This window comes from Panulirus ornatus, chromosome 44 (genome assembly GCF_036320965.1).
Source record: "Panulirus ornatus isolate Po-2019 chromosome 44, ASM3632096v1, whole genome shotgun sequence".
NCBI lineage: Eukaryota > Metazoa > Arthropoda > Malacostraca > Decapoda > Palinuridae > Panulirus > Panulirus ornatus.
Genome location: NC_092267.1, coordinates 9361283 through 9376220, shown reverse-complemented (window position 1 = coordinate 9376220; position 14938 = coordinate 9361283). Strand labels below are relative to the sequence as shown.

The 14938-nt window shown below is 52.9% G+C and overlaps 1 protein-coding gene across 2 annotated transcripts in view; it reads right to left on the bottom strand.

Annotated features, from left to right (window-relative positions):
* Window positions 1-14938, bottom strand: part of LOC139762723 (uncharacterized) — a 239567-nt gene that overhangs the window by 51968 nt on the left and 172661 nt on the right. The window contains exon 1 of one of the 2 annotated variants that reach the window (XM_071687753.1): window positions 1125-6678. The exons of the other annotated variant lie outside the window; for it this stretch is intronic. Within the exon in view, the coding sequence (XP_071543854.1) occupies window positions 1125-5454 (4330 nt within the window). The 5' untranslated portion in view covers window positions 5455-6678. Of the gene's footprint in view, window positions 1-1124; window positions 6679-14938 lie in introns of those variants that run through there. 2 annotated transcript variants of the gene reach the window in all.

Here is a 14938-nt window from a genome sequence, read left to right as displayed (position 1 = left end):
TCCCAACTCTCTCATTCTAGGAAAAGCCATGTTACTGAACACGACACACACACAGACACACACACACACAGACACACATTACCCTGCCTGACTATCTGAATCTCTCCTCTCTCTCTCTCTCTCTCTCTCTCTCTCTCTCTCTCTCTCTCTCTCTCTCTCTCTCTGCCGCGCCACACCTCACTAACGTCCAACCACACACTGCCACACTTCACTACGTCCAACCACTCCCCGTCACACCTCGCTACATCTTCTCAATCACCTCACACACACACACACACACACACACACACACACACACACAATAACACGGGGATTACTCAGACGAGAGAGATTCACATTATTTTCCTACTCTAAAACAAGTTCAACACATTAGACAGGAAACACCTGAGACAAAATACAAGTTATAAATGACGGTCTTCCTGGTGAAATACTGTGTTGCGTACTCACTAATGTGTGTTGCGTACTCACTAACGTGTGTTACGTACTCACTAGTGTGTGTTGCGTACTCACTAGTGTGTGTTGCGTACTCACTAGTGTGTGTTGCGTACTCACTAGCGTGTGTTGCGTACTCACTAATGTGTGTTGCGTACTCACTAATGTGTTGCGTACTCACTAACGTGTGTTGCGTACTCACTAGTGTGTTGCTCGACTCACTAGTGTGTGTTGCTCGACTCACTAGTGTGTGTTGCTCGACTCACTAGTGTGTGTTGCTCGACTCACTCGTGTGTGTTGCTCGACTCGCTAGTGAGTGTTGCTTGATGGCAACGCAAAAAAAAAAAAAAGGTCTCTTAACCCATTTTTTGTTTGCCGTCAGAGCAACACGCGTGATTCAAATATTTTTCGTATGATTCGGTACCGTTAGGCATATCTATCTTCCCCCCCCCAGCCCCACCCTCCCTAAGCTTGGCTTCCCATCACCATGTGTGACTTCAATAACCAGTCAGTCCCCATGACTTAACCCATCACGACCTGTGACTCATCCAACACCCATGAGTGACTCTTCCTCAGCGTCTTGGAATCGTCCAACCCAGCCCCTACTCTCCTCCCACCCAAACCCCACCACTCTTCTCTCTCTCTCCCCCTCTTCACGACTCAATAACCAAGTAACCACCACACATCCTCACCTCTGTTCCCATCAGCGTTGGCGTCCGAACTCGAGGCGTCTGCTCGTCCTCCATGATCCTCTGTCCTCAGCACGTCCTCCTTGGCATCCCGCGACGACTTTCCTACCTCCTCCTCACCACCACCACTCTCTACCAAGTCATCCTTGGACTCGGCCTCTTTCTCTTTGACTTCGAGTATCGCTATGTCTTCCTGGGCCTCCTCCTCGGCTTTCAGAACATCGACGACTTCGACTTTCTCCGAGGGGTTCACGTCGTCTGTGCCTCGGGCTCCTCCGTCGTCAAGGACGACCACTCCTTCGTCCACGTCGGCACTGTCGTCAACTTCGCGGTTCTCAACTTCGAGGATGACGATGGCGTCATCACCCTCCTCCGAGGCCTCCATGTAGTCGACCATCTTCGCGTCCTCGAAGGAGTTGAGGGATTCGATGTTGTTGTTGATGATGATGGACATCCCATCCGAGCCTGTGTGGTTCTCCGTCAAGGTGAGGATCTCCACGTCTTCCCTTGGAGGATGATCTCCATCTCTGAGGCCCCCAGGACCACCATCCTGGTTGAGAACAACAGCAGTGTCTTCTTCCTCTTTCTTATCCTCTGGTTGGACTTCCTCTTTGAGGTCCCTTGAAGTGTCTTCCTCTTTAAGGGTTTCTCGATAGTCTTTAAGGCCCTCATCACTGCCTTCCTCTTTGTGGCCATCACCAACAGTTTCCTCTTTGTGGCCATCACCAACAGTCTCCTCTTTGGGGCCATCACCAACAGTCTCCTCTTTGTGGCCATCACCAACAGTTTCCTCTTTGTGGCCATCACCAACAGTTTCCTCTTTGGGGCCATCACCAACAGTTTCCTCTTTGGGGCCCTCAACAGAAGCTTCCTCTTTGGGGCCCTCAACAGAAGCTTCCTCTTTGGGGCCCTCAACAGAAGCTTCCTCTTTGGGGCCCTCAACAGAAGCTTCCTCTTTGGGGTCCTCAACAACTTCCTCTTTGGGGTCCTCAACAACTTCCTCTTTGGGGCCCTCAACAACAGCTTCCTCTTTGGGGCCCTCAACAGAAGCTTCCTCTTTGGGGCCCTCAACAGAAGCTTCCTCTTTGGGGCCCTCAACAGAAGCTTCCTCTTTGGGGCCCTCAACAACAGCTTCCTCTTTGGGGCCCTCAACAGAAGCTTCCTCTTTGGGGCCCTCAACAACAGCTTCCTCTTTGGGGCCCTCAACAGAAGCTTCCTCTTTGTGGCCCTCAACAGAAGCTTCCTCTTTCTGGCCCTCAACAGAGGCTTCCTCTTTGGGGCCCTCAACAACAGCTTCCTCTTTGGGGCCCTCAACAGAAGCTTCCTCTTTGGGGCCCTCAACAGAAGCTTCCTCTTTGGGGCCCTCAACAGAAGCTTCCTCTTTGGGGTCCTCAACAACTTCCTCTTTGGGGCCCTCAACAACAGCTTCCTCTTTGGGGCCCTCAACAGAAGCTTCCTCTTTCTGGCCCTCAACAGAAGCTTCCTCTTTGTGGCCCTCAACAACAACTTCCTCTTTGTGGTCTTCAACAGAAGCTTCCTCTTTGGGGCCCTCAACAACAGCTTCCTCTTTGGGGCCCTCAACAGAAGCTTCCTCTTTGGGGCCCTCAACAACTTCCTCTTTGCGGCCCTCAACAACAGCTTCCTCTTTGTGGTCCTCAACAACAGCTTCCTCTTTGGGGCCCTCAACAACTTCCTCTTTGGGGCCCTCAACAACAGCTTCCTCTTTGGGGCCCTCAACAACAGCTTCCTCTTTGGGGCCCTCAACAACAGCTTCCTCTTTGGGGCCCTCAACAACAGCTTCCTCTTTGGGGCCCTCAACAACAGCTTCCTCTTTGGGGCCCTCAACAACAGCTACAGCTTCCTCTTTGGGGCCCTCAACAACAGCTTCCTCTTTGGGGCCCTCAACAACAGCTTCCTCTTTGGGGCCCTCAACAACAGCTTCCTCTTTGGGGCCCTCAACAACAACTTCCTCTTTGTGGGTCTTTGCCTCAGATTCCGTTAAACCCTCCTGATCATCTTCCTCCTTCTGGTCTTCCGAATCATCATCTCTTTGTCCCTCTGCTCCATCTTCCTCTTTGTGGCCCTCTGCTCCATCTTCCTCCCTCTCGTCTCCCGAGTCCTCTCCATCTCTGTGGTCCTCGGAGCCATCTTCCTCTCTGTGGCCCTCAGGGTCCTCTTGTTCCTTCTGGCCCTCGGACCTCTCTTGCCCTTTGTTGCCCCGAGTGGTGTCTTCCTCTCCCTGGTGGCCATCTGCACCATCTTCCTCTCTCTGGCTTTCTGAAACCATTTCCTGGTTACCTTCAGCACAATTTTCCTCTCGGTGTCCCTCAATAATGTCCTCTTTCGGGCCCGTCGCGTCACCTCCTCCCTCTCTGTTCAACTGGACGTGATCCTCCTCCTCCTCCTCCTCCTCTCTGTAGTCCACTGAACATTTCCCTTCACGTTCGTGAACATCGTCACTGTGGTCGAGACCCAACTCGCTCACCATGACCGGTTCAAGTGTGGTAACGTCCACTGTGTGGTTGACTGTGGTGGTGGTGATGATGACGCTGGTGGCGGTGGTGGTGGAGGCTGTTGTTGTTGTTGTTGTTGTTGCTTCCTCCTGCATCTCCTGTTGCTGTGCTTGAGGTCCGCCTGCTTGCGGCTCCTGATCCCCAACTGCTTGCCGCTCTGCCTGAAGCCAGTCACAACCTTCAACTCTGCCGGATTGTAAGTCTTCGCTCACATGGAAATCCTTATCATCTTCAAAGCTGACACGCACGTCCACACATCCCTCGGCGATATCTGAGTAATCTCGGTTGTTTTTCTTGCCGCCGCCCACCCGCTGTAACATGCCGCCTTCCACGAATTCGTTGGTAATCGACTGCATTTTGCTCTTCAGCGTTTCGGTCAGCCCGGTGACATCCTTCTGAAGCGAGTCGATGCTCTTCCCGTCGATCACGCGAGAACCCACGTCGTCACTCTCGTACTGGAGCTGACCTTCTAGTTCGATGCTGATGACGTTGACCGCCGCGTCAGGCACCACAGCGGCGAGCGTCGAGTCGGCGCCAGAGAGAGTCATTTCCTCCGACGTCTTGCTCTCAGGCAAGGTCACATTCTTCGGTAATGTGCCACCGCTGGTTTCCTCCTTGTCTGTCTTCCCATGCGGTTCTCCGTCGACGAGTGGGACCGCCTCTTCTTTCTTCCACTCACCATCTTCCCTCTCACTCTTCTCAGAGAATCCTTCGTCTTCTATTTCCATTGGTATTTCCTTCCCGGTGTGACTCAGTGGTGATGGTCCGTTGCCACCGTCAACCTCATCAGAATTGACCACCTTCGTCACGGAAATGTAGTCGTCTGTAATTTCCAATGTGTTCTCTGGTGCCATGTCCTTTGAGATCGCATCACTATCTCCCGTTTGGGCCACCCTCGTCCCGTCTTCGACACCTGGTTTCCCACCAAGTTCCACACCATCACCAGAAACAGAGTCCTTGCGAGCACTCACGGCACCAACACTGTGAACTTCCGAACAGACTTCCATCTTCTCTTCCTTCATCCTCAGCTTCTTGTTCTTCCTATTCCTCCTCCTCCTCTTAGTCTTGGAGCTGGCGTGGCTGTCGTCAGAGGAGTCGATGCTGGATGCCGCTAAGAGAGGAGGCCTGGTCTTCAGCAAGGGGTTCTCTTCGCTGGACACCGGAGTGGCGCAAGCGGAGGAGTCCCCGTGTTCAGAGTCGACGGACGGGCCCTCAAATGAACTGTCGGGAGGGAGGTTACCCAAGTTACAAGGCCTCCTGGAGGTGTTGCCAGAGGGCGCTCCCGGTAGCGGACTGCCCCCCTCGGAGTCGCCGGGTGATAACGTCCCCAGGAGGGGGGTGCAGCAAGAGGGCGTGGCAAACGAGGAGGCGGTTTCGCTGCCTGACATGCTGTCGTCGTCTGTGGGCGACGAGTCACCAGCGGAAGGTATGCGACAGGCCTTTTCAACTGTCGTGAGCCCGAGTGAGGGAGAACCACCGTCACAACTTTTGTCCTTGCCCTTCACCAAGGGCGGCGGGGCCCCTGAACCGGCCTGCTCTCTCGTGCTCTCACTTCCGCTCCCTACCTCCTCTGCGGTTGGATCGCTCGGGGCGAAATCCGTTCGGCTTCTGTCGGGTGAAAATGTCTTGTCCTCGCTCCGCGTTAAGTGACTCCTGATCTTTGACTTCAACTTGCCTGTTAAGTGTGTACGTTTACTCTGATGCCGACGACCGCGTTTGGCCATGGCCTTACTCAAGAGCGACCTCACTTTCACGCACAGGCAACTTTTAAATCGCTTGTAACAAGACCTTTTATATTGTCTCTTTTTGGACACTTCCATGAAAACCCGAGCGACACACTGACGGGGGGAAACCTGCGCTCCTGGCGATCAGTTCACAGCTTTTAAAAGTTTTCTATTTCCTCTCGAGAACTTGCGCCAGACGTTGGGGTTCGAGCGTTGATGAGCGTCTGCTTTGTGTAACTTTGATAATAATGAGTCGCAGGATGCTGCTCCAGCCGAGCCTAGACCAACTCCTGAGGGCGTCTCTTGTGGCGGCGACGACGAGGCGCGCGACCCTGACGTTGTCTTCGCTCTTGGGCCTGGAAACAACAGCCCGCGGGAGGGAGACTGTCGTCTATCAGGCGAAGACTACGAGACGAAGAGGAGAAGAGTCTTCGTCGTCGGCAATGACGAAGACTTGATTAGAACGCCAAGTGAACGCCTGAGTGGTGGTGACCTGGGTATTGCGTGTGTGGCGGACGGAGTTGTACTGCTTTCACTGACCTGGTCTGACCTCACGTCATCTCCGGCTAATGTCATTACAGACGAGGTCGCCGGCGAACGAGCACTAATACCGCTTCACCTAAGATATTCCGCTGTTCTTATTCACCTCAAAAGTCTCACGATCCCCTTAACAAACTCACCACCGTCCACCTCTGCTCACAATGTTCTCACATGCCATAACCTGAGCACCGGGGGGGAAGGAGGGCGGTATTTAAGTCATCGGGCAATCGGAATGCGTCATTAAAACATCTCCTGACGAGACGCGTCATCATTCTGAGAATTCCTGGGAGAAACACGACACTGTCACCACTACACAACACTGGCTGGGCTTCACCAGGGACGAGAAGTTTTCCCTGTGACAACACAGGCTCCGGGAGGAGGAGGAGGAGGAGGAGGAGGAGGAGGAGGCTGGGCTGCAGCCAAACAAAGGAGGTTGTGGGCGCCTTCAGCCACCACCCCTCCCTGTAGAGGGAGGGTTGTCGACGACGTCTACAGGAGCCCCTGGTTCAACCCCTTAAGACCACACTACAGCAGGGAGCATCGTCGGCGACGTCTACAGCAGGAGGGAGACGTAGATCTCTCCTCTCCTCCCTCCCAACCACTACAGAAAGGGCGTCGACGAACGCCACCACCACCAAGAGGAGGAGGAGGAGACCTCAGGCACCCCTGGCTACAGCAGGGGTGTGTCGGCGTCTCCAGCAGAAGACAGTCGCTGCCGAGTCCACGACACCCCGAAGAAGCAACGTCGTTCTACTCAGGGAGTGAGTGAGTGAGTGAGTGAGGGCGCGAGGGAGAGAGAGAGGGAGGTCTTGAAACTGGAGGAGGTTATGTGGGGGGGAGAGAGAGGAGGCAAGAGCGGAAGGGAAACACTGCGGTGAGAGTGGTGGGGGTGGGGTGTGGGGAGAAGACTGGGGGGTGTGTGTGAGTGAGTGTGTGTGTGATGTGTGATGGTGGGGGGGGATAGAGAAGCAGTCCCCCCCAAACACTGTTACCTGAGGGGCGGGGCGTGGAAATGGGTGTGTGTGTGTGTGTGCGTGGAGGGGGCCGACCGACCCTCCCTCACTGGTCAAAGGGAGGGAGGGATTGGAAACCAGTACGGGAGGGAGGGACGGAGGGAGGGAGGGAAATTACAAGGGAGACCAGAGTAACCCACAGAACACACAGGAGAGCTGGACATTCTTCTGAAGTCAAGGAGAGGTTGTGGGGAGACGTGACGTGGCACAGGCGCCGGGGAGGGAGGGCTGGGCGGGCGAGGGAGGGTAGCCAAGGGAGGGAGGGAGGGAGGGGGGGGGGTGAGACGCCCAATGTGTCCCAGGGGAAAAGAAAAGAGGGGTGGGGGGTGGGGGGGTACTGGTATTAAGGGTGAGGGCTGGGCAGGGTGAGGGTGGGGTGAGGGGGTGTTTTGGGTAGAGACGATGCCCAAAAAGAACGTTCGAAATATGAGCCCATCGGGTATTGTGGGGGCGAAAGAAAAGGGGAGAACCGGAGACCGTAATGACGGCGGAGAATGCTGGGGAGTTAGGGGAGAAAGGGGGGAGGGAGAGAGGGGGCATCAAGGCTCCTTAGGGGTGCCCCTGTGGCTTGGGGTGCTGGCTGGCTGGCTGGCCTGCCTGCCTGGCTGCTTGCCTGCCTGCTTGGTTGGTAGGCTGGTAGACCTCTCCCCCTCCAACCACCCCTCACCCCCCCTGCCAATAAGCAGAAGACCCCAGACAACCCACCCCAAGCAAGCGGGTCTTAAGAGACCTCAGCTCCCCAGACGGGCCTGCCGAACTTATCTCCACCCCCCTCTACTCAAACAGCCTCCCCTTGATTCGTATGTCGTCCACTAAACTCCCCATGGGCACATTCGGCTCCTCCTCTGGGTTGGATCACAGGATCGAAAACGGACGCATTCCGTTTTATGGAGGTTTTTTCGGTATATTGATGTTGTCCGGTTTATGGATGTTTTCCGGTTTATTGATGTTGTCCGGTTTATGGAGGTTTTCCGGTTAATGGTTTTATGGCCGTGTTTCCGGCTGCATTCCTATCCGTCCACGGTCGGATCCCGACAGCTGTCTTCCCGGATCCCGACGGCTGGCCTCTCCGACCGTACACGTGTCCCGACAACTGCCGACCACACTCGAATCCCGACAGTTGTCCTCCCGACCAGACACAGGCCCCGACAGATGTCCTCCCGACCAAACCCACGACAGAAGTCCTCCCGACCAGACCCAGGCCCGACAGATGTCCTCCCGACCAGACCCAGACCCCGACAAATGGCCTCCCGACCAGACCCAGACCCCGACAGTTGTCCTCCCGACCAGACACAGACCCCGACAGATGTCCTCCCGACCAAACCCACGACAGAAGTCCTCCCGACCAGACCCAGGCCCCGACAGATGTCCTCCCGACCAGACCCAGACCCCGACAAATGGCCTCCCGACCAGACACAGACCCCGACAGTTGTCCTCCCGACCAGACACAGACCCCGACAGATGTCCTCCCGACCAAACCCACGACAGAAGTCCTCCCGACCAGACCCAGGCCCGACAGATGTCCTCCCGACCAGACCCAGACCCCGACAAATGGCCTCCCGACCAGACCCAGACCCCGACAGTTGTCCTCCCGACCAGACACAGACCCCGACAGATGTCCTCCCGACCAAATCCACGACAGAAGTCCTCCCGACCAGACCCAGGCCCCGACAGATGTCCTCCCGACCAGACACAGACCCCGACAGTTGTCCTCCCGACCAGACACAGACCCCGATAGATGTCCTCCCGACCAGTAAGCACCGAGACATCCTGGCCGAGCGAGGGGCAAAACAACTGATAACGGGAAGAGGCGAGTGAGAGGTGTGGTGGTAATGGCGGTGGTGTGCGTCCGTCGTAATTACCTGATCAATTCGACTGTGACATCTGGCGACCGGCAGCGACACCCAAGACTTTTGGACGACAGATGACACCAGCAGCTGTTCTTACCCCCCCCTCACCCCCCTCCTCTCCCAACATCCCCCCCTCAAGTGGTAGCGTTACAAGGTGTAACCCCCTCCTCTTCCTCACTACGTAAGCTGATGTGGCCCACTCTTAGCACAACCCCCGCCCTCATACAACCCAGGTAACACCATGAGGCAATAACCCTAACATCCCCCCCCTTCTCTTCCTCACACTACCCCACCGATAATGTCCCCCCACCTCCCCTTCGCAGTGAGGTACCCACCTCCCATGATCACCTCACACCGGATGTCCCCCCCACCCCAGGGTGGGTTGGGGTGGGGTTGTACCCGAGCCATGAGGTAACCACCCACCTCATCATCCATCACTACCTCTTCACCCTTCGGTCTCACCCCACTATACAACCTCATCCACCACCTCACAGCCTCAGACTCGTCAAAAACCCACCCTTCAATTTCGACGACACTCACACCTACACTGACCTGGGTCAAACCGACGTGACTTGAGTCAATCCTATATATATATAGTGTGTGTCTAAAGTGCACCTGGTGGTCAGTGTTAAGTGCTTGGCTAACCAACCATACACTTAAAAAAGTAAGGGCCCCACGATCCAGTGTCTCTCCCCCGCCTCCCTTCCTTCCTCCACCCGTTTTCGTCATCATTTGTTTACATTTCTTCCCTCGTGGTGGTACTGACGGGTGGGGTGGGTGTCGAACCCTGGGACCGAGAGGAGATTACGACACCCATTTTCTTCACCACTTGCAACACACTTTACCTTGTTTTCCTCCTTACCTCTCATCCACTTGAAGGGGGAGGGGGGAAGGGAAGGTAAGGTAAGGTAACCATTTCACCCATTCACCCCCCTCACCCCCCCACACACACACACAACACATCAGCCCCCACCCAAACCACGCCCACGATACTGCAGCAACACCCGACGCCCACAATGACGTCTACCCCCCAGCCACCACAAGCACACTGGGCTGGTACATCAGGGAACACAGACGGGCGTGGTTAGGAAGCCGGCCTTATACAGGCCTATGGGCCTAACTGATCTAGTTTACAAAAAAGAAAGAAAAAAAAACTGGTTTTTACATAAAAAGCTGTCGAGGTGGTGGCTGCCAAAGATAACAGAATTAACCCCTTGAGCACGACGAATTAACCCTTTGAGTACGACGAATTAACCCCTTGAGTACGACGAATTAACCCTTTGAGTGCGACGAATTAACCCTTTGAGCACGACGACTTCACCCCTTGAGCACGACGAATTAACCCCTTGAGTACGACAATATCTTCCAGAAACATTTACTTCCAATCTTAGAATACATATTTACAGCCAAACATTCCCTCTACACAAATACAATCTATGAACATTTATATACAAATTCCCTATCTATATAAACAAAAGCCAATAGAAAAAAAAAAAACCCACGTGGTTCTAATATATCTTTTTGAATTAGATTTTGCTACGATTTCACAAAAGCTAAAATTTAGAGGAAGGAGGGAAAAAATAGAAGTAATAACATTTGGTTATTTTTCTACGATGGATCAAAACTGGAGTTGTGATCTGCATCATCTTAGCACACAAGTTGTTTACACACGTACCAACGAACAGTTGTTTACAAACGTACAAACGAACAGTTGTTTACACACGTACCAACGAACAGTTGTGGACTCAGCATCTACTCATGAGGGAGCGCTTCCCCTAAACCGAGAGTCATTTGCCCTTCAATTGAGCTGCTCGAAAACGACCAATAGTTACAATGCCCTTGAGGTCATAACCCCAGACTTGATATAATCATTTTTTTTCTTTTTTTTCTGGTTCTGTTGTGGAAGCATTTTCCTGTGACGTTTTCGACAGCACAGGGATTCGAACCCCACGTCTAAAGAGATCATTGTTGCGTTCCGGGGGAGGGGAGAGGGGGGGGAGTCTTATTCTATTTGAGGGTTGGTTACGTGGAAGTCTTGCTGGCTAAGGAGGGGTTTAGGAAGGAGGGGTTTCTGGGGGTGGTTGGGGAGGGGGGGGGGTCTACGAGGAGGAGGAGGGGGGGTTCGGTCGGCCTTGAGGGGGGGTGGGGTGGGGGGTGGGGGGGTTAATATCAGCTCTCGGGGGTCTTCTCCTGACGCAGTGTTAAAGCAACCTGTGACGCAACGGTGGAGCCGCCTTCTGACGCAAGCCAAAACACCCCCCCCCTCCCCATGAACGCAACACTACAACAACAACAACAACACCCTAACAACACTAGGTCAACCATCATTCACAACCTCGAGCCATCGTAACCCAATCTGCGTCATCACAACTGATCATCGACCCATGAGAGAGAGAGAAAGAGAGAGAGAGAGAGAGAGAGAGAGAGAGAGAGAGAGAGAGAGAGAGAGAGAGAGAGAGAGAGAGAGAGAGACCCACACACGTACTCGCTTTTCTTTCCCGATAAATACAAGTTATCGGCTCATATCGGCAGCCTGGAACCGATCACAACCCCCTTTCATAATGGGTCGTACAACCATAACCCAGTGAGGCACAGTTACAAGCCCACAACTCTCGTTTTCACAACTACACTCTAACTCTTGTACTAACTGGCGACAATTACCGTGAGTAATTAGCATCAAAGTAAACTACTTAATTAACCAGTAACAACTACCATTACTGACACTCCTGCCAGTGAGTTGTAAATGAAGTGTTGTCATCGTCTTGTAAATGAATGACCAGTGTTGTCATTGTCTTGTAAATGAATGCCCAGTGTTGCCAACGACTTGTAAATGAATGCACAGTGTTGTCAATGACTTGTAAATAAATGCACAGTGTTGTCAACTTGTAAATAAATGCACAGTGTTGTCAATGACTTGTAAATAAATGCACAGTGTTGTCAATGACTTGTAAATAAATGCACAGTGTTGTCAATGACTTGTAAATAAATGCACAGTGTTGTCAATGACTTGTAAATGAATGCACAGTGTTGCCACCGTGTTGTAAATAAATGCACAGTGTTGTCATCGACTTGTAAATGAATGCACAGTGTTGTCAATGACTTGTAAATGAATGGAGAGCGTCGTCAATCCCTTGTAAATGAACGAAGTGCCATCAATGACTCGTAAATGAACAAACAACATTCTCTGCTGTAAAAAAAAAAAGGAAAAAAAAGGAAAAATTGCAAGAGACACAAGATTAGAACAGACAAACAGACAACACAACACACTATGTCTGCAATACCTGACTCCCCCCCTCTCCATCACCCCCCATCCCCCCCCCCCCGGTGAGGTCACAACACACAGACAGGCGGGGGAGGGGGAAGGGGAAGGGGAGGGGATGGGTGTTTTGGGGGGCGTGAACTTCCCCAGTGGCACCCCCATCACCCACCCCCCCCCAACGCCACACACACATTCCCCCCCTCCCTCCCTTCATCACCCACCCATCCCCCCCCCTCCACAGACATCTGCCCAAATTGACTCCGTTACAACGATCAGGAAACAATGTAATTGGGGGGGAGGGGGGTTATTACTCTCACGTGATCACCTGACCTGCTTACCAGGGTTCAGGGAGCTCACACGGGGTGAGGGGGGGGGGGTGAGGGGGGGGTGAGGGGGGGTGAGGGGGTTAGGGAAGGGAAGTTGGTGGGGTGTGGTGGTGTGTGGGGGTTGGTGGCTTGACGACGCCGGCGAACACGAAAACCAACCAAGCCTTACGACATGGCTGGCAAGATGAGAAGTCAACCCACACCCCCGACTCCACTCTCTCTCCCTCTCTCTCTCTCTCTCTCTCTCTCTCTCTCTCTCTCTCTCTCTCTCTCTCACCGGTGCTTGGCTGATCAAGTGTGGACGACGCACTTCACAGCTTAAGAAGAAAAAGATAGATAGATATATTGATAGATAGATAGATTAGATAGATAGATAGATAGATAGATAGAGAGAGAGAGAGAGAGAGAGAGAGAGAGAGAGAGAGAGAGAGAAGAGAGAGAGAGAGAGAGAGAGAGAGAGAGAGACGTAATCTATACGAGCCCCAGTGACGTAGCGACGCCGAGGTGAATTCGGCGTCGCTACGTCACTGGGGGGAAAGATCGTACGTTACAAATCCTTTTCTTAATTTCTTTCTTTCTTTTTTCCTTCCTTCCACATCGCAGCTAAAACCTCCACCAGGAGCTGAGTGTCCACGTCGGAGTGGGCTATCACACTTACCCGCACATGCGTGGCAGACGATTTACGTGGGGCGCGCACACACACACACACACACACACACACACGTTCGTACCCCCCCCCCCCCCCCCGGGAGAGGTCATAGTTTCTAAACTGAAGACGTCGTCATCATAAACATGTTTCTCCCGCAATTACCTGGCAAGAAGGCCTGGCTGACGTGGAGCCAAGACTCGTTGACGAAGAATGGCAGGAAGTGTGTGGATCCCTCCAGCTGGGGGGTCGATGATGAGATTACAGCCAGGGAAAGGAGAGGAGGAGGAGGAGGAGGAAGAAGAGGTCCTTCAACTTTACTTTCTCAAAAGACCTTTAGCAACAGGAACACATTTTGCAACCGAGGTTTGTTATCAAAGCCTGCATTTCTTTTTCAAAGAAAGGAGAAACGTATCTTTTTTTAATTTTTTTGAAGGCAGAGATGGAGGAAAAGGTAAGACCATTTTGGCATACGATGGGGTGAGGGGGGGACAAAAAAGGGGGGGAAGGGGGGAACTAAAACCATATTCACAACGAAGGAACCGAATCATAACCCTGGACCCACTGCGAACCCCAGTAAAGGGACCCAACTCCCCTCCTCCTCCACAACATTTCGCCACGACACTGCCTCTAATTATGAACCTCTTCTTCCCATCCTCAACCTGAACCCGTGGTGGATGACGGACTAATTATAAACTGCCACATGAAGGTGCTTAAGTCTCCACAACCATCCTCTTGTTCGCCTCCAACACTTCGTCAAGAAATACCTTCTCACGCACCCACACACTCTGGTGGCTGGCCCAGGGTTCGACAGCTGAGCCGTCGTCTGCAGGCATTCAATAAAGCGACAGACAAAGATCTCAATGATCTAAAATGACAGCAGAACATCTATGATTTAATACAGAGGGAATCTAGAGCGTATAAAGGGGAATTAGACTCATACAAGAGAGCGGGTCATCTTGGCAAGCAAGAGGCGTACAAAGGAGAGAGGGAGGGTGGATCATCTCTTCGAGGATGGTGTTGGAGATGCATGTTAAAGGAGAGCGCCAGAGATCAACACCACACTGATGCAGGGTCGACGCCAAAGTGCCACACTCACCGACCCCTCTCCTTTACTCCCTCACTCGCCGCTCTTACACTACCTCTCCCTCCCTGCCCAACTCCCACAGTTTCCCCACTACACCCTAATTCCTACTCAGGGCACAACTTACATGCGAACCTTTCCCTTCAATTTACGCTTTACACTCCCTTCCCTCTCCCTCCCTCTCACCGCGCTTACCTCACCGCCCCTCTCCCAGGCTCCCAAACACTCACAACATACCCACTACAGCACCCCTCCCTGGCCCCTACCCTATGCCTACCTCAAAAATAAATCTACATTTCAACTGCATTCACAGCTTTTCGAGGTCATCTTCCTACACAACAATTTCAACATTACACTGCATCTCTATCTGGTTACCCAAGACTGGAGACTTCTTACAAGACATGAGTCACCAAGAGTAAAGACTGTACGACATAGAAAGACACAGAAACGCTTTAAGGCCACAGACCTGACGTATTCGAAGACTAGAAACGGAACAGAGCGGAGACGAATCATATGATACATTAACTCCTTCAGCACGACGGTACGATCATTAAACGTCAGACAAGTAGCCAGGGCCATCACACCCAAGGGTCGCGTACCGTCGTGCTCAAGGGTCGCGTACCGTCGTGCTCAAGGGTGTCGCGTACCGTCGTATTCAAGGGTCGTACCGTTGTGCTACATACACATGTATCAATTCAACTACTTACTTACCGTCTCTTAAGCCATCCACATCACCAACATCGACCACAATGCAGATGCCCCAAAACCTCCGGCATCTTCCACAACACGGGGTACGAAAAACTCATCCAATCAGCGTCATGCAATACAGTATACATAACACCGTACAACATGAGAGTAGCCA